Source organism: Athene noctua, chromosome 2, assembly GCF_965140245.1.
Source record: "Athene noctua chromosome 2, bAthNoc1.hap1.1, whole genome shotgun sequence".
Taxonomy (NCBI): domain Eukaryota; kingdom Metazoa; phylum Chordata; class Aves; order Strigiformes; family Strigidae; genus Athene; species Athene noctua.
The window spans coordinates 90,189,699-90,214,614 of NC_134038.1; the positions used below are offsets into that span (position 1 = coordinate 90,189,699).

Below are 24,916 nucleotides of genomic sequence, written 5' to 3' on the forward strand. Positions count from 1 at the left end.
AGAAGAGAAAAAGCATGAACTGTCAATGTGTGCTAGGAGTTTTGCTTACCAGCTTTGCTGACCTGATTTCAATACATTTGCTTATTTAAACATATATTCACTCTAACATTGCAGCATGAATATTCATATTAAAAATATGAACACCTAAAAGAGCTTATCAATCATTCACATAATTTGAGTTAGGTTATTTAAATATCTATAAAACTTTCCTACTTCAAAAAAAACCACCAACCAACAAACAAGTATATTACCTCTGGAATAGTTATTCATAGAATAACTCTTTCTCTCATGACTATACAGGGCCACTCTTCAATTGGAAGTGAACAGCAATGGTAGGATTGTTTTTCTGTTTTACATTTGTACCATCTAGCATTATCAAAAGCTTATTCCGCTGCTGACACCACCACTACCAAAATGGCAGCAGTAAATAGAACTACGGCCAGCTTGTATGACTTCATCCTGCAAACTCACACATTTTCTCCTTACACATACACACTTAAAAATATTATGCATGTATAAACGCATGCGTACGCACACCTTGTATATAAAACAAGAAGTACATTGGCAGATTCAAGCTGCATTAAAGTTACTTCTGAAACACTTGCAGGACTGGTGCTGAAGGCTGTGAGCAAAGACACTCCAGTAGTTCATTCCAATATTGTCCATGACTTTGCAAACATAAGACTTAGAGAAGCTTAGTTGTTTTAGAGAGTAAAATTGTATTTGATCAACAGTAAGAACTTTCTCCAAGTCCTCTTTAATTCCTTGCTAATATTAGTAAGTTTGTCATAATTGCACATTCTCAACTTCTCCATCTGAACTGGATGACACATTACAATTTCTCTGAATAGTTAAATTAGCGTAACCTTTCTTGCCCAGTCTGTACTTTAAAAAAAATACATCATAATTAAAAAGGTAAAAATCAATGCAAAATTATACATCTAATATTGCCTATGCTTAAGTAGGTGACTGCTGCTATATACATTTTTAAAAAGCTCTCTTCTGGAACAAGTTTGTAGGTTTTAAATAAATTTGCATAGGGATCAAGCATTAAAAAGTACTTTTGTTATAACTAAACATTAATTTGACTAATGCTCACACACTCGCTTTCTCCTCCTTTTCAATTGCAATTTGCTTTTTGGTTTATGTGTTTGGTTTCAACACTTTGAAGATTTCCATCACTGCATTTTTATCTTTCATATTAAAATTAAGGCAGCCTGCAAACAACCAAATCCTACAGGATGCTCAATATTTAATATAACTTTCAGCAGAGCAAGCCTGGCAACCAACTTCTAGAAGACAAAGAAGCTATGAGAAAAGATTTCTCTGTAAGCCTCTGCATGAAGTAGTTTGGGAGTAAAGTCTCTATACACATACAGAAACTGCATGTTTTGAACTTAAAGAAAATTCACCTTTCTCAGCCCTAGTCAGTGGAGAGAGATGATGCTTATTTCAGGGGAAAATTCTGAACAGAAGTCTCCATTTCCCTTCAGTAACCTCAGAAGAACCGTAAGACGAAAGAGGCCACCATGCCAAGAGTCAGCCTTCGGAGCTGATCAGCTCCAAATATGTGCTTACATAAATGACTGGTAATGCAACATGGATGCATTTAAAACAAATAATAAGAATTCTCCTCTCCAGTTCCTGTCCTTGTTTGTAAATGAAATATTTCATCATGTCTCATGACTCATAGAAATCAAAGAGCTGAACGTACATTTGCAAATTCCTTTTCGCTAGCTATAAATGCAAAATAAAAAGGCAACACAAATTATTCTTTTTGGAACAATAGACTATAAAAGGAAGAAGCAAGACATGTATGCTCATCTGCAGAATAACACTGCATTCTTCACAAATATCTAAAAGAAGAACTTACATGGAAATAATGAGTAATGTACCTGACAGTCTTTTCAGTAAGCATATTTTTGTCTTTCTACACAATACAAGCAAATCCAGACCTACCACTGGAGCAAAGGTAGGTGTATACCTACATGCACAATAGATGTCTCTATTCAGAAATCTCTTGTGACAACTGGAACTTTTGAAAGATCTGCAGTGCAACTAATCAAGTATATCCAAGCTGCAGCAATACAGCACATTTCTCAAGTTTGTACAGCAGGCAGGATTATGGATAAACTCAATAATATTAGGAAGACAAACCAGCAAGTAGCTTACTTTTTTTGCATCTTACCTGCAGCAAGCACCTATCTCGAAAAGTGTAGCCTATCAATTTGTCCAAATGCATCAGGCACTGATGGTAGCGGACATGGTGGGTGAGGACAGGAAGCATCATTGCATGCTAAAAAACAATTGCAATGAGGAAAAGCATTCAATTTCAGTGTATACAGTGTTCAGTTGACTAAGCTATAAATACAAACGCTTTCCCTTCATCACAACACTGAGTTTTACTGTTTCGGCTTAAATGAGTTTAAAAAGCATGGTTTCCCAAACTTCATCATCAGAGCACTTAATTAAATCAGGTTTGCCCATGTGCATCACCGTGGTGGGAACACAGCCCTACCCAGACTAAATAAATACATAAAACCAGTTTTGCACTTAAGTATTCTGAATGAGGCAAAACATGTCTGGTCACCAATAACACCAAATTTCAATAAGCTGTGACTGAATATGATGCTATACGTTTGTACCTTCTTATTTAACAACCTGCATTTTAAGGTTGGTACCAAGGATGAAAAAAAAAAACATTTCCCCTCTGCCTCATAACATTAGGGAAGAAGCATTTTATACCACTTTAACCAGCTTTCAATGAACAACAGTAGCCACTTGATTTTCAAGCAGTTATTAGTGCCTTACTTCATTTCCTTCTGAGGAAGAATTAGGGGGTTTTTGAAGTGACATAGTCTGGCATTTACTGGTTTAACGTGCTAAAAAAATACCAGAAAGGTTGCTGTTTGATCATCTAGGAAACAAATAACGTTTCTCTGTTAGGGAAAATTTCAGTAACAATTTAACTAACTCTCTTGCGACAATGGAAGTCTCCCTCTTTCAGTGCTTTAAAGCAGGAATTCTACCCTAATACTGACTTCAGACAGATCTGGCTTGAAGTAAGAAAGCAGTATAGTTTATCAGTACAGAAATACAGCAAGTACAATAATATCAAAAATCTTGCATAAGAGTGAAGAGTAAGAGCTACAGAAGAAACGTCAGTATTTAAAGAATTTTATGCATGTGACCATTTTTGTGACACTGATATCAAATTTCAGTTCTTCTAATCATTTCTATTAGTGACATGAGAGGAATATATTCAAAAGAATGACGTGTTTTAAGGCAATCAAAATCTGACAGCTATCAATTTCAGAAAGAGGAATGTGTATGATTATAGAACATGAGTGTGGAGAGATCCAAGAAAAACAAGCATACAAAGCAAATGATGTATAATTTACAGAATAAATGATGTTATGGATTTCTGCATGTCATTAAAGACAGAACAGCAGAAAATAGCTAGTATCGAGAAGTTGAGAATAACCAATGGCAATTAACTAAAGTTTAAGTAAAAGACTGCGAAATTATTGAGAACTGAACACATCACTGGAAGTTAATCATAGAATCATTTAGGTTGGAAAAGACCCCTAAGATCATACAGTCTAATGGACAACTTAACACTGCCAACTCCACCACTAAACCATGTCCCTAAGCACCACATCTACACCTCTTTTAAATACCTCTAGGGATGGTGACTGAGCCTCTTCCCTGGGCAGCCTGTTACAGTTTGGTGAAGACATTTTTCCTAATATTCAATCTAAACTTTCCCTGGCAAAACTTGAGGCCATTTCCTTTTGTCCTATCACTTGCTACTTGGGAGAAGAGACAAACACCCACCTCACTACAACCTCCCTTTCAGGTCTTCTACAAAAAGAGCAATAAGGTTTTCCCTTAGCCTCCTTTCCTCCAGGATAAATAACACCAGTTCCCTCAGCCACTCCTCATCAGACTTGTGCTCTAGATCCTTCACCAGCTTCATTGCTCTTCTTTGGACCCACTTCCAGCACCTCAATGTCTTGTAGCGAGAGGCCCAAAACTGAACACAGTATCTGATGTTCAGCCTCACCAGTGCTGAGTACAGGGAGACGATCACTTCCCTAGTCCAGCAAGTCCTGCTGGCCAACCTATTTCTGACACAAGCCAGGATGCTACTGGCCTTCTTGGCCACCTGGGCACACTCCTGGCTCATATTCAGGTGGCTGTCAACCAACACCACCAGGTCCTTTTCCACCAGATGGAATTAACTAGTTAACAGCAAGAAAAGGACTCTCTGGATCTCTGAATGGCAGAAAAATGCAAAACCATCCCAAGCAAACTGAGTAAGTGGAAGCAAAGTTTTATTTTGTTACCATGTCACTCACTTAGATTTTTCCTAGGGTATGTTACAAGCTGGGAGAACACCCCTCTTACCTTGATATAAACTGTACAGGTATGCTTCCCATGTCTTCCTTCATAGAAGGAAATCTTTACAAAAGAAAAAACCAACAAAAAAGAACAACCCAAAACTTGTTTCACGTGACAACTCTTCTTCCCTGCCTATATGTTCCACTGTGCTAGGCAGAAAGAGTCCCTCAAGCAAGGTTTAATATTCTTTATACAAATACATGTGGCCCTAAGTTTGAGGACTGAAATCTAAAGTTTTAGATTTTTATCAGCTGTGGCGCAGTGACCTAAGTGACATCTCCCTGGAAGCACACAGAAGGCCTTTAATTTGACTCTTGCAGTTATATTGACAAAGTGCTGCTTCCATGGCACTAAATACTTGATTGATTCAATTAATGTGCATCGTGTTGGATGATAGCTATTTGATGTTTCTGATGTTTTATGCATTTATCTCTTTATAAGAAAATAAAAAATAAGCTTTTAAAATTGTCTTTGGCTAAAGAATGGCTAGTGATTTAAAAAAAATCTCCTGAAACAATATGGCTACAGGAGTTATCCCATAACCTTGGTACTTGCATTTGGTTATAAACATGCAAGCAACTTCTTTTTTTGTTTTTAATATATATGATTTTAACTATGCTGCATGTTCTTTTCTTGCTGCAGCAGGCATGCCAAGGCAGGGAGTCTCCAGTGCCCACAGCTAGTGCCACCAACCCTCCCTGGCAGACACTCCTGACCTGAAGCTGTTAAGAACCAGGTGAGCTGAAATATTTTGAAATACATCATTTCTCTTACCCTGAACACTTATCACAGCTGTTGAGGGCACACCAGCAACAATACAGGCAATGATGTGTGTGTGTGTGGTGGAGGAGGGGTGGTATCTTCACAGCACGGCCCCATTCTGCCAGATTCCATAGTAAGCGCTGCCCAGCTTAGTAGCCAAGTAGTGCACTTCACCTAGCAAATAACTTGAAGTGAGTCTGGCAGAACACAGCCATTTTATGGTTTTGGAACATTTCACTCACCCCTTTTTCTCCCCCTCTAAGCAGTTCATTTGTGAGACTGCAAAGACCACTGTCATTACTGCTACATGGAACTTAGAGCAACTATAAGCTAACAGAGCGACTTAAAAGAATTTAAATCTTCTAAAAGGCAATGCTTTTAAAAGCATTAATTTTAAATCACTGCACTTCAGCTCTGCCCACAGAGTTGATTTATGCATATTTAGTTTAAGTCTTCCTTAATCTGGGCGAAAGCATGTAGCAACAGCATCAATCTTGCATTTTACAGACATGCAGTTTGCCTACTCTTGGCCTCTCAAAGAAATCGAATCAAAGGACCTTCATACTGGCTAATTTAGATGTTACAGCTGCAGATGGGCCCAAAGTTGCAAAACAGCTTTAGTTTTATCGTTCTTTGGTGTTTTGCTGTCCTTTAGCAACAAAACAAAACAGGAATATCCAAGAAGACATTAAGAGATGAATCACAGAAGATATTATGAATAACACAGAACTGTTTCGAAGTTCCCAAGTTAGAAATTTACTCTGTTTACTTAACCTGTAAAAATAGATACAGTTCAAAACAAATAATTAGAAAAGGCCCATAATTTTCCTCAGCTATGTGAGAAGATACTGTTCCACTGTTCTCTTTCTTTGACTTCAGAAGCAATAGTAGGATCAATAGATGTTTCAGACAGAAGAAAAGCAATTCTAGTTATTAGTATTTCTCTCCCATTAGAATTTCCCCTTTGGCCTTCCAAACTTCTAAGGTAACAATGGGATTTCTCCATATACCTTTGCCTAGCAACCCCCAAAGTTTATACTTCAAACTGTTAATATTAAGTTGTAAGCATTTAACTCTTAAATAATCTCCAAAACAACTGCTAAAAAAAATGATGCAAGTATACCTCTAGTATATTTACTTGGCTATTATAACTACTTGAATTTTACTAATATTATGTAAAAAAGGCACTTATTTTTATCATATCACAAAGCTAGTGGCTGTCAACTGCTTCAGAATAGGATCTAGTAGAAATCTGTACCTTGGAGATGTTATGTGTATGAAACAGAGTATCTGAAAGATATCTTCATACTGAGGGTCACCTGTTTTAATCCAAAAGTTAGTTGTGGTGGGTTTTTTTCTTTCTTTTCTTTCAAGCAGAAAGATATTTCTTCATGCTTCACTGTAAAATTTGATTTTTAAAAAATATCTAAATAGAAACAGATATTAAAACAGAAATATCTAAACCCAACCCAACTGAAAGATGAAGAAGCCCTTGGTGTTCCATACCAGACTCAGCATTTCGCCAACCTCCAGCATTAACCTGGCCATTCCTACCAGCTCTCCCTTGTACTAATCAGTCAGTGGAAAACAAACTAACATTTTAAAATAACTTTTTGTTATGTGTGTGTGGAGAAGGTGGACAGGACACTAGAATAGTTCCCTAAATCAAGAGGGAACTATTATTGAGGCAAAGGTATTAATTTCCATTTGTTTCTTCAGCCTAGAATCACAGCAAACCCTTGCAAGAGGTAAATAGCAGCTATCAAGAAAGAAAATACATCACAGATATCTCTGTGGTTTAGTCACCTGGCAGACGTCAGAGCGTATCCCTGTTTTCCAGAATCCTTGGCTACTTAACTCAACAGTCACTTCACGTCTCATTGTGTTCTTCTGACGAATTTTCTGCAGTGCTTCCTAGACAGAGAGAGAATGGAGCTGCTGTGAAGAACTTTCTACCACAAAGCAGTATCAAAGCACACATGAGTGCATTAACAATACCCGTTTAAGGTTTACTTCTGGTGAGCAGTTTTTAAAACTAGTTCAAATCTTGTAACTACCAGCCACAGACTGTGGTGGACGTGCTGGAATACAGTGTAGGCAGAGGATTTTCATCAACCAAGAAGAGAACAGAGGTGACTACATTGTTTACTGCAAATGACAGAACAAACCAGTCCAACTCATACATACAGGACAATACATAAGTGAGCAAGTTAAGATCCTTATAACGAAAACACCTTCCTGACCCCTGTGTGCAAAACAACCTCTTCATTCAAGTCCATCGCCATGAGTACTCCTGGATCGAAGCATTCAGTAGGTGTAAAACAGACTAAGTTTCGTGATCTTGACTACTTCATAACAGTTTCTGGTCAACACAGTCAGTACTGGGAAAGGGGTCAGCATTCACTAGTCCTGGAGCCTATTATGATGAAATCTACGAAAATGATTTCAAACAAAAAAATTTAAAAAAATATATATGTTTTGCCTTGACCACTGGCTGTTTGATGTTGTGTAAACAGTTTATTTGTCTTTAGAAACTATGAAAGGGTCAGAATAATTAAAAGAAAATATTTTCTGTAAAAATGGAAAGAAAGAAAACCAGCTAAAATAAATCATCCCTGGATCAGGATCTCCTGGTTCCAATACTACAAAATCTGTGAGGTATGCAAACTCCCCACAGAGCAGGCACTAACAGTAAAGACTCCCCCAGTGCTCTTCCTTTTTCAAAACACAAAACTTTTCAAAGCTGCAACCCATCCTCCCTCTCCTTCTCCTTTTCACTACAGGGCACTTGCTCAAGGCTGTCTCTTCCCAGCTTCCAGTCTGAAGCCTGTGAGCAACGCTGGGCAGGAATGGGCTCTGTCTTCTGTTCTGAAGAGACTCAGTGGTTCCAAGAAACACATCTATCCAGACACAGATTCATCAAACCTCAGATACCTCAATACTGACGCATCTAGGGTAGGAGGCTAGTTAGCCCTGCCTCCTTTTATAGTCAGTGAAGGGGGATAAAAGGCTTCAAATAATGCATTTCTCTCTCCATTGACTTCAAAGCGAGCCTTCAGGTCCCAATTTATGCACCTGCTATAAACGCTCAGTTAGGTTAGAGAAATAAAGCCCCCAGGCATGACCTTGTCACAAATAATAACATCATACAATCTTAGTGAATGATAGATGGCAGAGGGAACAGAGATGCTTACAGTACTGTGCCCTTTGTGCATTGTCTAAAATTTGCATTTCGAGGCTGTGTCATTGGGTGTTATCTGAAACAGGTGCTACAGCGTTTGCTAGACCTAGCTGTACTTTCAGGCTGACTGGTTCATGAGCACTCCAGTGTTACTCATAATATACAATTCACAATTTTTAAAAGCCCATGTACCAGTCAGGTGCAGCCCTACAGCTCCTAGTTACTGACACCTCCACTGGCAAAATCCATATGTTATTCTCAAATAAAGCTTCTGCTTCAGCCCTGTATGCCTCTCTGATGACAGAATCACAGATCACAGAATCATCTAGGTTGGAAAAGACCTTGAAGATCATCTAGTCCAATCATTAACCTAAAATTGACCGTTCTCCATTACACCATATCCCTAAGCACCATGTCAACCCAACAAACTATTATGACAAACTACTTGATAAGCTCATTATCCGAGATAATACAGTCTAGAAACAAAACTCAGTGCATCATATGGTAAGTGATAAATACAAAAGGAGCATTTTATTTTTGAATCAAGACATAATCACACCCCTACACTCAATCCACTACAATTTTACAAGTCATCCATTAGCCCCTAATGAAAAGATGCCCATAAAACAATGGTCCTCCCTTCTACTTGCTCTGAGTGTAGAAAGCTGTAGTAAGCAAAATCACATCCTATAGGGACAAAAATTTTTCTTCCTTATAGCTGTGGCACAGATAAGTCACAACATTGTGTTTTTTCCCATTTACAAGCAAGGAAGTTAAGGGCTTATACAATATCAGCATAAATAAAATGTTAAGACTCTTGCTCATGCAAGAGTGTACTATGCTTTGCAGTAATAATAAAAATCAGGTGCAATGTCAAATGTATCAAAACATTTATCGCAACCAAAGCTACATAATTAGCAAACTGGGGAAGACTCAGGAATTTGACTCAATGATTCTCATGGGTCCCTTCCAACCCAGGATATTCTATGATTCTATGAATCATCAGGGTTTCTAATCAATAAATAAAAATACAATACCACTTAATTAAATTTCATCCAGTACCAAAAAAGTTGATTTCTCCTCTATGTATTCTTTATGTCAGTTGTCCAATTAAGAATGCCTGGTAGACATGCATCAGACAATTTCAAAGCTTCAGTTCAAGACCTTAAAAAAAAATAGATACCTGAGAGCAGGCTGTTTTAAGTCTATATTTAGGTGACTTTATTTTTCTGATTTTAATTCCCAATTGGTTACACTTAGGGAATGCTTATTGCTCATCACTTCAGGGAAAAAAAAAAAAGACAGAGAAAAGACAAAAATTCTACAAATACCCCACTTTTCATTAAAGATTACTGGAAATAACAACCACCAGATGATTTTGACTCAAAGATCTTATGGAATGTCACTAAGACTGCCTAATAAATTATGGTTTAAAACCATGCACAAATGTGGCAGTTTTTATCTCAGAAGATAAATGTTTAAAATTATGAGCCAGTTAAAAGTGCACTCTGAAATAAAAGTCCTTCTCTATGCTAATTCTTGAAACCATTAATGGCAATAGCTATAAAGAAGTTATTGTTCTAGAATGATCATTTCTATAATTGGGTTAAAAAATTGCAGTAGTTTGACAGCTGAAAAAAGGAAAAAAATTCCATTCACTAACAAGAAAGATAAAAATAAAATCAGTGTTAACAGCCTGAAAAGAAATTCTTTTGTGAAGGATTTCTATTGTTTCCATAAACAGGATGGTCATATGGCTTTATTGCATCATGAATTACTGTGCTCTATTATCAGTTATAGGAAGGCCCAGTATACCTCTCTCTGTGATAATTTCTGTTTATCAGCCTGTTTGACTTTGGGACTATTAGCCAGCAGGTGACGCAGCTTCACATAACTCTTCCACAGCTTTTGGTACCTGAAGGACAAAACCAGAAAACAAATATTTTGGTCAACACAACAAAAGTCTCTCACCATTTGTCCTTATGAACATGCTAGCTCCTAGCAATGCACCCATATTCACACAGATTGTGTACAAGTGTCTTTTTGCTCCAGAAAAAAAATCTCAAAACATTTTCCAAGAGAGGTGACAGTGTCTCTGCAGTTGTTCCAGTGGGGTGCACGCAGCAGCAGAAAGGAGGCATCAGTGTACAGTCTGAGGTGAATAGCAAAGCTCAGGGCACAACCCGGGTCTCCCAGATATCCACCCATCCTCTCCAAAGGGCCACCTCTGCATGCTGAGAAGATTTGCCCGCAGTATGACATCTCAATTCAAGGAGGTGACGATTCCCTCTTCTTCACAGGGTTTTACCTATCACTCACTCAAAAGCAGTAGTAACCTTTCCCAAGAAGTGTCTCTCCTTACATGGCTGAAACATTTCAGTGAAGCACATGAGGAAGAGCTCTAGAAGTCATGAGCAACACAAAGTCATTCTGTGAACACTGAAACAGAAGTTTCACTCCTACAGGTCTGTGCTGAATGGAAACAAAAAGTCAAGTTTTCTCTGTGGTTAGCATATACTTAAGATTTCTGGTTTTCTCTAACCATCTAGCCTTTCTTATTTTGGGGGTGTCTAATTACACATGAACTTCAATAACAACCTTTCCTTGGTGGGAGTCCCTCTACAATCTAGCATGGATTTTCACAAAACTGGTAAGAATTTACTCCATTTGTAGACAACATTCCACCGTTATATTCAGCTGAAATTGATCAACGGGTTCAAAAGTTACCATGGGAGGAGCAACCAAGAGAATCATGATATGGACCTTGTTTCCTTAGGAAACAATGACATCTTAAAAATAGTATCACGTCCGTAGAGTTTTTTCAAGAAAATCCATAAAAAACAGATGTTTAATAAGAAGCGGAGAATTAGAGGACAGGGGGAAAAAGTTTATCCAGCTAATTTATTTTCTTTTATATATACACATTATAAAAGAAGATCTCCCTCAGCACCAACTTAGAGCAGTGGTTCTAGTAGGAAGTTACCAAATTAGTGGCAAAACAGTAAATGAAGCAGCAGCTCTTTTACTATTTCATCATCTTTCCATCATCCCACATTCACAGGCACACAAACAGATCTTCTCTTATTGGCACTTCTTCCATATCTATTTCTCTGCAGCATTCTTGAATATATACTCTCTGACTCTAGTCGCTGATAATTTTTCTGTCTATAAACACATCTGAAATCGTCAATCCATAGATTATTCTTATGGTCTGTTCTCCACATTTTTGCAATCTGCAGAATAGAACATCTATTTCTGCCAAATCCCCATCCAAACAAGAAAAATGAGTTAATGAACAAATCAACCAACCAGAAAACAAATAAATGCCATGAGGAGGTTTCAACCCAAAAACAAAAACCCAGAACAATGATCTACAATGTATGTTTTACTACTAGTATTAATATGAATGGAACAAGCTCTGTTATTGCAGTTAAATGAGAATTAATAAATAGATTACAATAATAAAAATTCTGTATTAGAACTTTATAAAGACACACTAGAGGAAAACCTTTGCTGGACTTTACACACATACACCAGAGTTAAGCCTAAGATTTATGATGGCACCACAGAGGTCTTCCACAAAAACTGCTCTGTTACTTTGATAAAAAAAAAGTACACCTAAATTCTGTAAGCAGCTCGGGGAAAAAAAAAAAAAAAGCCATGGAAATTTTAAAGAAAGTTTAAATAAAGAAGTGCAGGAAGAATACTTTTTGTATCTTTATACTGCTTTCAATGCAAGGTACTAGAATTTTACAAATATTAAGAAATTCAACATCAAAATAGAGGTGGTTCTTAAATTCTTTGGTCAATTATTTTCTTTTTATGGATAAGAAAATTAAATTATGAAGAAGATTAAAAGTCATGCTCAAGGCCAAAAGAAAGTATGTTACTATCTGGACAAGCACTCTTCTCACTTCCCAGCATATTAAATCTAGAATTCTCAGCAAGCAGTTGTAGAATATGTCTGTCATACATGCACACGTGAGTGTTTGGGCCTCAAAACTGCAGGTGAAATTCAACATCCTTAACAGACACTAGAGGAAAATACATGAGGAAAAAGACAACCTTAACTATTCATGCACAAGAGATGGGCTCTATACTGTCTGTCATCATTCAGAAAACAGATCTCCAAATAATTGGAAAAGTTCCCTGAAATTGTCAGAAATTAAGAAAATAATTGTGAACAAAATGCAGCAATTGCTTTTATGTCATTACACCAATCCACAGTGAAACAGTATTTCTTGCTCTGCCTGAAGTGCTGATTCCCTCTCCACTCCTTCACTACATTCCTCCCAACCTCTATAACGATATAAAAGGTACAGAGAACAGTAGCATGGACACAAACAGCTTCCAAACTAGGAAACAGTATGTAGATGTGATTCTTAAAGGCACAGAAAGAGACAGCTAGGTAGAATATGGCAAGATTCAAGAAACATAAATGTCATGAAGGAAGCAAACAGAAAATGGCTATATTCTTCATTATTAGATGTAAGACCTGAAGAGCATATAATTAAACGATCAAATAGCAGCTCTGAAACGAAAGTCAGTCCTTTTTCATGTGATGCACAAGATTACTAGGGAATTGATTACCTGGAACCTTCTCCCGGACAGTAGCATAAAAAGATTCAAACAGTGATTTGAGAAATTTAGAGCAGGAAGGTCCAATTCAGGGCGGTTAAACAAAATTATCTCAATACATCCTCCAGCTCAGAAGTCCCTATGCTACAGACCTTTGGAAGCCTGGGTATTTCTCCTCCTATCTATGCCTTCATGTTACACTATAGTGTAACACTAAAAACCCCCAATTGGCCTTTCAGAGAAATAACGTGGAGCTTGAGGTACCTTTTGTCTGACCTAGAAGAGAGAGCTATTGTCAGGTTAAGAAATTTCATACCACACATGCGTGCATACTTACTTCAGCAGATTCTGAATTATGCCAGAAAATAGAAGCTATACCTTATATTCTCTAATTTACAAGAGCTTGTGTCCAATGTCATAAGCACTAAGCTTTATATCAGACTCAATTAAGTACATAAACAAGTCCTATTTAAGCCACAAATGAAAACAGTAATGAGTTTCTGAACAAAAGATGGAAGGAAAAGCATCTTACTGAGGATCCCCAGCATAACTGAGTTGAGCAGGTCGTATTCCGAAGTGGACAATAATGGGGAAAGTAATTACATCAGGATTGAACTGTTCACGGTCCAGTTGATCAATACGAACTGAGCTGGGTTTCTAGGAGAAAAAACAAAATACACCTAATTGACAATAGCTCCATGGAAAATTTATTGCCTCTAGCCCACACTATCCAGGAACCACAAAGTAGCAATATTCCAAGCTTATTAAAACACACATAAACCTAATCAATAATATTATAATAAATATTCCGCAATGACAATGACTGAAACAAAGTTAATTGACTTAGCTCTCAGTGAAAAAAGGAACTATTTTTATTTTCATTTTACAAGTAAGGAAATTTACAGTTTGATTATTTCTGAGAACTTAAAGCAACTGTCTTCGGACAGTTTCACAATGGAAATCAAATCAGGATTGGCATTCTGGTACCCAAGCTCCCACATGCCTGAGAAGTTTGCTAAAAACAGGTTACCTCTCTAATTTTACTTTTGTTCCTGATTTCCCAAAGCAAGTGAAGCCACTATTAGATTCATTCAATCACACCCACCAAACAGCATGAAAAAAATCTGTCATGCTACTCTTAGAAAAGGCTCCTAGGCTGATGTGTACAATGAAGAATACGGTCTTGTATAATGAGGAGACTTTTGTCCTTTTTACACTTCAAAACATACATTATTTTTATAGTTAAAAAGGACAGGGTAGAAGGAGCAACTTTTGCTTCACGTCTAAAAACGCAGAAAATGAGTAATTGCATGTCACTGTAGAAGACATGCTGCTTACCGAGCCCTCGATCACTTATCTAACGTATTTAAAAACAGTTGAAGGTGCACAGTTTGTTTCCAAGTAAACATTTTCTTCATTACCTGGCAAACTGCTTTGTTATGTGCCTGCTTACTCCCCACTTTGCAATCAGCTGGATGAGGCCAATATTTTCTGCTTGTCTAAGGTTTCAGAAAAAGGGCATTACTTCTAGTTACCTGCACCTCAAAACTTCTAATTTAGTATTGTGAATCTCTCAAAGATGAGTTTCAAAGTTACAGAAAGAGCTGCCACCATTCTCTTCACAAAATAATAAAAACGGCGTCAAGAACAAAGCTTTCACCCTTCAAACCACCTTGGTAGAACTGTTCACAGGAATCATTTTCTGCATGGATAAGCAAAGCCAATTCTATAAATAAAGTTAAGCCTCATCAGGTGGCCACATTTCTAATCTATTCTAGAAAAACAAAAACTTACTTAAAACTTTGACATTCAGATAGAGAAACATTTTTTAAGGGAAAAATGCTTATCGGCTTCCCTTTGAAAAAAAAAAAAAAAGAAAAAAAAAAGGTTTTCCCCACAGCACTTCTAATAAAAAGGGATTAGGACAACAAAATCTAATGAAAACATGGGGAGGATTTATAGCAGGTAAAATGTTGTTCTCTAAACCAGAGCTTAAAGTCCTGAAATTTAAGTTTATCTGGTTTTGTGGGGTTTGCACAATGCCAATTTGAAAAGTTTGTATCCTCACAAAAGTTGTTCATTGGTTCTCCACTTCCTTAACACTAAAAATTAGGAACTTCTCCCATCACCCTCAAAAAAGCAGCCCTGCTGCACAACTCCTCTGAGAACCAAGGCTGCAAAATATTAACAGAATATTGAACAATAACAAATTACAGACAATATTTTCCTATTCAAATGTTTCACATTTTTGATACTTAGATAGAAGTAATCTTATCCTCAAAGGTGTGAAAGTGAAAAGAGCTTTCAATGAGCCTATGACAGGGTCTGTGACATGTGTGGCTTCAAGATCACTCAGAACCAGACTTCATATGCCATTGCCTTTGAGTTTTACCACTCAGTTATACAGCTGTTCACAGATGCCTGGTAACAACCAGGACAAAATAACTCCTTGTTTGAATGACTTAATCATAATTGTTCCTTCACTGACAGTTATGAGAGGGGTGTATCTCAGCTTTGTTCCTTCAGGACGGTGAACACAGCTCTGGTGCTGTTTTGAAGGTTGAATGAACAAACAGCACCATACAGAAACATACAGTATAAATTGTGCACCAGTGGACAGGATGCAAGAAAATTAGATGTTATTCTTCCAGATTTCTACCCCCGTGTTCTTTTACAAGTACTGTGAGAGACCATCTAATAATGACAACCTTGCTTTTAAGACCTCATCAAAACCAAAGAAATTCTAACAGAACAGAAGCCCACTATCTTTGTTTCCTACTCCAAAAGTCAAAGCTTGCTGATACTAGAAGACATAATGAATTTGCATGCAGACGTAGTACAAAAAAATGCTAAACATATATATTTGTGCTAGTGAGAAAAGCAACAATATTTTAGAAAGAGTGAAGTATTGAAGAGGATTAAAATTTGAGAACCTGTACATCTGCTCCAACACAAAGTTTCACTGAACTAATGAAACACCATCAATAAATCAAATGGTTTCAAATAATGATGAACTATTGTTAGTTGTTCAAGTAAATGGGATTTATATGTCTATCAATTTTTTTTCCCTTCCCCATAATTCATATACACACCTCACTTTTTAAAAAAATAAAATGCATATATAAAACCTAGGTCTGCTCAGAAGAGGAACTATTATTTCTGAAGTGATGTTGTGAAGGAAAGCAGTAAAATAAAATTTAGTGTTTTTACTTTGTTGTGTCAAGTGGATAAAATTGAAGAGCTGTCATTTTCTAAAACAGTTTCACATTGTCTCTATAGCAGAACTGCGCTGCCTTCTAATGTTGTAAAATGCACAGAAAATACTTTCATACTCTTGTTTTTTGCTTACTTTCATACTCAATAGAATATGCTGCAATGAACAGAAAAAATTCACAAACTAAGAAGAAAATCATTGCAATCTTGAGAGAAAAAACATGTTCTAATGATGGCATTGTAAAATGACAACATTTCAAAGTGCTGCAGATTTCTTTTATGTTTACATATTTTCATGTCCACAGGTATCTTTCAAAACACTGTCTTGTAAAATGCAAAGTTTGTCAGTAAAAATCACACAAAATCTCAAAATTAACACTACCACTCAAAACCTGCACTGCCTTGTGCATACAGACATTTTCAGTTCAGCGACACAAGGAAGGAGCATACATGCATTCCTTCAAGCTAAACAAAAAAGCAAGTTTTCAGCTAGCTAAAGTCAGCATATCTTCAGCAAAATCACTGAAGTTATGTCTGTGTATACCATTTAGATGCTGATACTTATGACTACCTTGTGGCACAGAAACCACAGGCAATGTTAAGTTGAACAGTTAAGGCTGTCTAACAGTTTCTATTATGAGACTGATTTAGCACTTGGTTTTAACCAGCTCAGGTAGAGTTTTCCATAGGGTCTACGTGTATTCTGTATTTCATGTTCCCACAGATGACCGTATTTTCCTTTTGGTTTAGAAAGTTTTAGCCAGAATGGAAACACTCAGAATGAAATCAAGGGAAAAATAAATTATCCTGCTCAAGTTATGATTAGCTTATAAAGTACTTTACTGAATGTAATGCTGTCATACTTAAAAATATGAACTCAAAAAATATATTTAGGAAGTCACCCTGGCGGCAGTTTGAGGACCGGTTTTTTAGTTAGCAAACTAAATTTCCCCTTACGAATGATACCAAGTCACACTTTTTCTGCAGAAGCTAAGAAGCTGAGCTACGAGCAAAGGAGGAAAACGAAGTCAGAGAAAGAAAGGTATTACAACCGAGAAAGCCACATGGCAGTCTAAAATATTAAGTTTAAAATATGCCTCTACTACTGAGATAACACTTGGCAATAAGGACTAAACCACACAAACAGAATCCTGCAGCTTTTAGTGGACATCATCTATTCTTATGATGCACATTTCTCAAGTGTCAAAGTCAGAAAAATGGGCTAAATTCACATTAAACGCTGAAGTTGAAAGGAGCTGTGTTCAGAGAACATATGCTTTAAAATACTAATTGTTCCAGAAATAATAAGGCCATAGGGGTTTCAAGCGTGGCACTGAAAATTAATAGATGCATTCATTAATGTACACAAAATTCATCAGTGTGAGAGCAACATAGAAAAAATGTGGAAAAAACCTAATAAGCAGAAAACACCTTTTCCATATTCAGGGCAGCATCTGGATAGAGCACTTTAAATAGAGCTAGGGGGTCAAAAGAGCAAGATGAAAGAAAATAGCAAATAGTTACTAATTCTCCAGTCCTGTGTCAGGGGAAAGAGAATGAGATTATGAACATAAAGACTGTCTGACAAAATAAGAAAGCAGAGGAGCAAACTATAGTTACACATGCATAAAATGTAGTCATTCCTTTTAACATGCACATCGAAACAGTGCTCATTTGGAAATCTGCCCTTCTGTAGAGCAGCCGATAGTGCAACTCTTCCCACGACTGCACCAAGTCAATGGACTGTTCCTATAGCAATCTGCAACTGTTACTGGTCATCTTTTTCCTTTCCCATTCAGTCTGTAGCAAACTCTCTGAAACAGGAAATATACGTGTCATTGGGTTGTTCATAAATCAGAATTCTTTGCTGTACCATGCCAGGGCTGGTAACGATCATCCCTTTGCATTCTTCTGCATATTTCTGCCATTCCAGTTCTTCCCACTGAAGCATGTTGGCAATCTCCTCTTCAGGCACCAGAGCTTTATTGCATCGTAACAAATACAGAAGAATCTGATGCATTGAGAGCACTTCTTTTCCTCCATCTTAAAAACATAAATAAATAAACCAAACACATTTCAGATATTCACTCCTAAAGCATGAGTAAAAGAAAAAATATGTGGAACACATAAAATATCTGGATGAGCAAAATAAAATGCAAAACACTTAAGCGACTTGACAAATATGAAGGCAAATGTTTTATTGATGAATACTGCACAATGCACGAACACTTTGCTAAACTGAAAGCACTAACCGTAATGGCAGCAAGACTAACAGTTTCATCATACTGTAACACTGAAGTTCCTAACTTGCCTCAAAAAACTTTAAAATTAGTAGGCAGAACAATCAGTTACATTGTCCAGTTATATCTTCCTTTTCATACTTTTATCATTCTTTTTACAATGGTAGTTAAACAGCCTTTAGGCATTTATGCATCTTTTTTTAAAAACACTTAAAATTTTACAGGATACTTTTGGATGAATGTAGCAAGTTATCCCTGCATTTTAAACTCATCTCTAGTGCTTACATGCTGTATCTGCAGTAATTAAGACTAAAGAGCCTCATGCTGTCTTTGGTCATTACATGAATCAAAGGCACGTGAAAACTGCTAAATACTTCTGAGACCCCACGAAAACAGCAAAGGCTGTTTGCAACAAAGGAAGACAGTACAGTAAACATCTGACTGGCTCCAAGTAGCCAGTCACAGATGTGAAGATGTAAACAGGAAAGAGGAGTGACGGCTCTGACAGACCACCACTTAAAAGACACTGACTATTCAAATTCAGTATTTCCGCTCATGTGAGCAAACAAGATATACATGTTACTGCAGTGCTTTAATTTTGACACACATCTCTCCAACACTCTCCTTCAACAACAGGTTACTAATCTGTAGGTATCGAGGCATCTTCAAGTTTCATCCCCACAGAGCACAAACATTGATTTACCTTCCCCAGGGAGCAGGAGCAATGTGGTCCTGCCACTGAGTACATCCTCTCTATCACTACACACACCAAAAAAGAAATGGAGAAAAAACAGAAGTAAAGCTTCAGAGCAACATGGGGGATGATGCCACACCACAAGGAATGTTATCCCAAGCACACAGGAAAAGCCTGGCAGAACTGCTGCATAACATCAGCGTTGTTTAAAATGATGTCCTCTACAAGATGCATAAGGGAACAAGCCCTTCTCTTACTTCAGCTGGGATTACAGCACTATGGTACAGAAAAGATGAAAGGGAATGATATAACTTGGCTTCTTAGAACAACTACCCTCATCCAGACTGCAAGAGGGAATCTTAAATGGGGAAAATACACCCCAAACCGCACTGGAAACAATACACTTCTACATAACCACAGTGGTAGATTTTTAAATGTGCAAAGTTTTCCTTCAAATTAAAGGGGGACTCAGTTTACAAGACTTTTGTCTTTGTCAACAACTAGATTATACTGTTAAGCAAGAGGCAGCCCATATCCAACAATCACTAAAAAAAGGTGTAGCCTTACTCACTGAAAACCGTGTACAGGAAGGGTACAGGTTGCTATAGACAGCTGTGCTAAACAGTAGCTAGAGACCTGACCCTTCGTGGGTCTGAACATGCAGTACTCAGGAGTTGCTCAAATGGTTTTTTTTAGTCTTTCACTCTCTTAATATATTTATCATCGTAAAAATCTATCACAATTAATACAATACAGCAACTATTCCACATGCCATGCATCTCTGGCACTCAGTAAACCCATTATGATTAGCTCAAAGCTCAGAGCTACCCAAGGCATGTCTCTAAGTAATCCACATAGAAAATGTGACATCCCAAACCTCATATTTTTAGACAACGTTAGAAAAATAAGAAACAAAGAAAAGTAGAGGGGATGAGAAATCAGCAATTCATTTCTACGTTAAAGAGACAGTTGATGGATGCGTGGAGGTCTGTTACACCAATATATCTTCTTTGAATAGACACAGATATATGATGTTCTGCAAACATACCTGAAAGAAATAGATTCCCATTCTCTGGAAATTAAAAATCCCCAAGGACATCTCAAAAAATAATCAATACAAAACGCAAACTTGATTAAAACAAGATTTGTCAAAGGTGCTAAAAGGCAACTATATATGCAGAAATATCAGGAAAATGCCATTTTTGGAGCTAGAAGGCTGGGAACCCAAAAGAGGAAGCACACAGGAATACATGTCATAGAGGCTTATCTCTCCCTATCAGTAAACAATCCAACAGCGCAGAAAGAGCTGACTTCTAAACTAGAATAAAATTAATCAGAATATAAAACCCCCAAATGAACAGAAAAACACCCTCAAGCTACACAAACCAGACAGGTCAAACTTGCTGTCATTTTGTGATGAGGTCAAGTTAATCAGCCACATGTGGTTTGATGGCTTATTTTGTAAATTGCTTCAGCAGAACCAAATCAATGTTTGCTAGCAAGCCTCAGAGCTCTGCTTCTGATTGAACAGTGTTTTGTATCCAGGAAGGAACAACAATTAGACATAGTCATCTAGCCATCAGTACTCTCCACAGTAATGAGCCAAACTTCATTTAGTTACAGCTATAATTAATATCCCAACTAAGTTTCAAAACCCAGAGCAGAGAGCACCTCCAGGCCACAGCCCTCTTGATGAAGATTGTTCCAGGTCTCATCTGCACCCTCAGTCCAGCAACTGAAACGCATCCTCCTGTCCATACAACCCTTCTGGAGCAATCACTGGCAGGATCTCAGCAGGACACAGTTCAATGGAGCCATGACATTTATATCAACTGAAAGTCTGTCCTAGTATCGTAGGATGTGTTAAATGCCTGCATAAGCTGTTCATTCAAAATGAGCATAACACTCCACACTGAAGCTTGTCCTTGGCTGGCAGGCTAGGGTTGAACTGCACTGGAATTACGTTTGTCTGTCTTTCATAATTTGCTGCAAGGTCTAAGCTTGCATTAAGATATAGAAAGAAACAATCAAAACAACATGTGCTCAGGGGTGCCAATCATGCTGACCCTCAAAACTGCACATCAAGAGTTTTAATACAATCACATAGTATCCTGAAGAGCAGAGGGGACATTAAATTAAGCTTCACATGTGAAATTAGGTAACAGCACTCCTCAAATGCCACAGCTCCATCACAGGGCAAGACAAGGATGACCCAGCAGCACAACAGAGACAAAAGCTGGAAGCAAGACTTGGCCCACTTATATGAATCCCAGTTGTGAGTAAACCATCCACACTGCAGGCAAGCACTAAAGACTCTAGATGGAAGCTCCAGATCTCAGCACCAGCTAAACCATTTGACTTGCAATAGGTTTTTTTGTGTTGGTTTGTTGTCTGGTTTGTTGGTTTGGGGGATTTTTTTTGGAGGGGGAGAGTTTGTTGGGGTTTTTTACATAAAGCTACATAATTCAAACATTACCTGGAAGAAATCTCACAAATCGTGGCATGAAGTGAAATCTGGGGCAGGAGACAGAATCATTTTCAAGTGAAGGACCTTAAATATGAACAAATATGGGAAATTTATGAACAGCCACATATTTGCAAGAGAAGAAAAAAAAAAGAAGGCAACTCTGCTGCAGATTAAATCAATGAAAGGTGACTACATTTGATAGGGCCTGAAGTTCAGTCAGAAAAGTAACAAAATGCACAGCAGAGAACAGAGTAACAACTTCTAGTGAAAGCTTTCACATGGACAATTTTAAAGAAAGCTACAATGATTTAAAAATAATCTAACACAAACACAGTAGTTTTTAAAAAAATGTTTTACAGAAAAATATTGTTAACTCACTTTAGCCTTACAGACACAAGCATTAGTGTATTAGTCCCTCCCAGTTAGTGGGGTGTCTTTTGGTTATAATAACAAAGATAACAAGGAAATTTCCACGTTCCTATTTTTTGTTTTTTTAATTTCCTATTTCATCACCCAAACCTTTTCATGAAAATAAAACCAAAACCACTAAGTACCTTGTGTTAAAAAAGAGAGAACAATCAGAACCAATAATATGAAAGATAACATTGATATTAGAATACATTTAGTATGAAACCAAAGAAGGCTACACAAAATGTCTGAAATTTGAATGCCCCTCTGTTGTTTAACTGCAATAAATGCAGAGTGCATCTCCACAGATAGTCAAGACACCAAAACACACCCTACAGATTCTGAAATGAAATTCCTTTGATATTCTCAGTTTTCTTTCAGACCAAGGAAAGGATCATCCCTGAAATTCTCCTTTGTTGCAGTCTTCACAGAAACATATATTTTCATCTTGTCAAGTCAAAAACATTCAGCTATAATGATATATTATCCCTCTACGGTTGTCTGTTTGACACTGCTTCGTAAGGTGACTGTAGAGAAATATTATATGAGTAACTTGTTTGGTGGCTTGTGAAAACAGAGACAATACTTTACGTGACACCCTGCTTTCAAAACACCATGCACACGATACAGTGCGATATTAAACATACGATAATATTCACTGTTTGATTAAAAAGAATAGTTTTGGATTAAGAAAGAAATTTAGTTTATCTACAAGAATACAGTGCCAAGTCTGTGCATTTTTATTGCTACAGCCCATACTAACGAACTGTAATATTTCACCTTCTTGAACAACAAAGTGGAAGTTTGTCCCTCTTAAGTAAAACAGCATTTGGCTTTGTTCTTTTGAGGTCCCGCCCCAGTCTTTTCTTTTTAAACCAAGGAAGAGTCCTATTTTCAAAATCTACAATTAATTGGGATTTTGTATGGTTTTTTTCCCCTAAATTAAAACTACCTTTAAGATTCCAGTCATAAAGCTCCAAAATATCTTTGAATAGATATGAAGAGAACAGCTCAAGACCTCTCACACAAAAATTCTGAGGAAGAAAAAAATAAACCAAAATTACAATTATATAATACTGTAATACAAATAATGCCACTCATGTATAAATAAAATAATGAAAAAAACAGTGTCATCATATTTACCAACTGCAAGACACTAGGCTTTGGAAACAATATTGATATATTTATAATCATCTACTGTAACATAACACAGTGATCTCTTCCGAAATCTCTGTCAAGAAAGCATTGTAAGGAAGACTCTTTAGTCAATGTCCAAATCAACACTATAGGCAGAAATTATGAATCTGCGATAATTTGCCATGCACTAAAACCCTTTCACCTGAGTATGCTAAGCAGATGACATATTTCTGAGAAGGACCTTCTTCATAATTCACTTTTTCCTACATGTTCATATTAAAAGTTTATAAATCACCATCTGTGATATATGATCACTTCCATAGCACCATATCAGTACAAAGTAAATTGAGGGGTTTGACCTCAAGAACCAACAGGAAAAGAATAAAAAGAAAAACAAAAAAAACCACATTCTTCTCATCAAATGAGGAAGCAAAAAAGAAAAACAAAAAAACCCACATTCTTCTCATCAAATGAGGAAGCAACTCCTGCAAAGAGCTTTCATTCAGAAATTAAGGAACTTAAAAAGCCTTCCTTAATGAACAAAATTGAGCCAGGTTGATATAAATTTAATGTGTATGATAGCAGCCATAAATTTCAAACTCAACAACACAATCTCTTTCACAAGAATGCATTAATAAAGACAGTCTGCAAATAGTGCTGCAGCTAGTTGACCAGGAATAAAAAAAAAAGTCAAATTCTCTATTTTGCTTGGTGGCCATTTGTTGGTTTAGAACAAGATTTGGTGACAACACAGCAGATTCAGTAACAAGACGTGAATTGCTTTGATCACATTAATCTTGCTGAGGAATTTCAGGGTTCTTGCATATATTTAGATGCTGTTGAGCAACAAAAAACGATAACTAGAAAGAAAAATGTAAATATATGTGACTAAATTAAACACTGATCCTATCTTCGTAGTTAATATGCAGGGGTGTTTCTGTACCTACACATGCTGTTCCACTGAAGCAATTTACTTCACAAACTGGCTTCACGAGGGATTAATTTGTAATAAAAAAAAAAAAGATTATGAACTAAATGTGCTTTGTTTGTATCCACCGGAAATTTGTTTTGGCAACAGTTTATATTAAGTACTGATAAGCAATCTTCAGAGCTTCAAACTTATGATTAAGTTTCAGCACTGCCATTGACTTACGTGGTTCCTGGCAAGCCAGCACCTCCATATGCCTTATTTTGTCATCCATAAAAGAAGGATAATGTCTAACTCATCTTACAGATAAGAGTACCTGACACATATTGTATATAAATTAAAATGAAAACAAGCTATGCATATAAGCACTTCTCGCTATATGATTTTAATATATGATAGCCTAGGTAGACGGATTTATGCTAGTACCTGTGAGTGCAAGTTTCTTTTCAGCCGTTCATTCAGAACACAGCCTGTCTCTTGGAGACTTCATGAGATGGGACTCTGAAGAGTTTAATCTATTAAGCATACCAACAACTCATAATCCACTCTGACTTTTTAACTAATTATCCTTCTTACCTCTGGCATCATCTCCTCAATGAAATGAATTGTATAGTCAATGTTAAATCTGATTACTTTACACAGAGGAATCTGGAAGGAAAATAGAAGTTCAGCATGAAAAACTATACAGCATCCTATGTATATTTAATAAAATTTTGTATGCAAAAGTATTACTGTCTGCTGAAAAGGGCACTTACTGCTCTGGGGGATCATGCAAAGACAGGAGCACAAGCATGTGCTAAAGAAGTAACAGTTCTAACCTCCACCTCTGTGCATGGTAAAGGAAGATTAAATAATGCCATCTACTGGAGATGAAAATTTATTTAGAAGAAAAAGCAAAGCTCAG

General features: G+C 36.9%; 1 protein-coding gene across 2 annotated transcripts in view; it reads right to left on the minus strand.

Moving 5' to 3' along the window:
• The window catches only part of DROSHA (drosha ribonuclease III), a 75,075-nt gene that overhangs the window by 30,101 nt on the left and 20,058 nt on the right, over positions 1-24,916 (minus strand). The window contains exons 11-19 of one of the 2 annotated variants that reach the window (XM_074899549.1): positions 24,589-24,660; positions 22,900-22,981; positions 21,549-21,623; positions 20,121-20,144; positions 18,012-18,181; positions 13,458-13,582; positions 10,163-10,262; positions 6,973-7,080; positions 2,189-2,296 (exon numbers count right to left, since the gene is read on the minus strand). In XM_074899549.1, coding sequence (XP_074755650.1) covers positions 2,189-2,296; positions 6,973-7,080; positions 10,163-10,262; positions 13,458-13,582; positions 18,012-18,181; positions 20,121-20,144; positions 21,549-21,623; positions 22,900-22,981; positions 24,589-24,660 — 864 coding nt within the window. The remainder of the gene's footprint in view (positions 1-2,188; positions 2,297-6,972; positions 7,081-10,162; positions 10,263-13,457; positions 13,583-18,011; positions 18,182-20,120; positions 20,145-21,548; positions 21,624-22,899; positions 22,982-24,588; positions 24,661-24,916) is intronic. The other variant, XM_074899550.1, reaches the window with a different exon arrangement.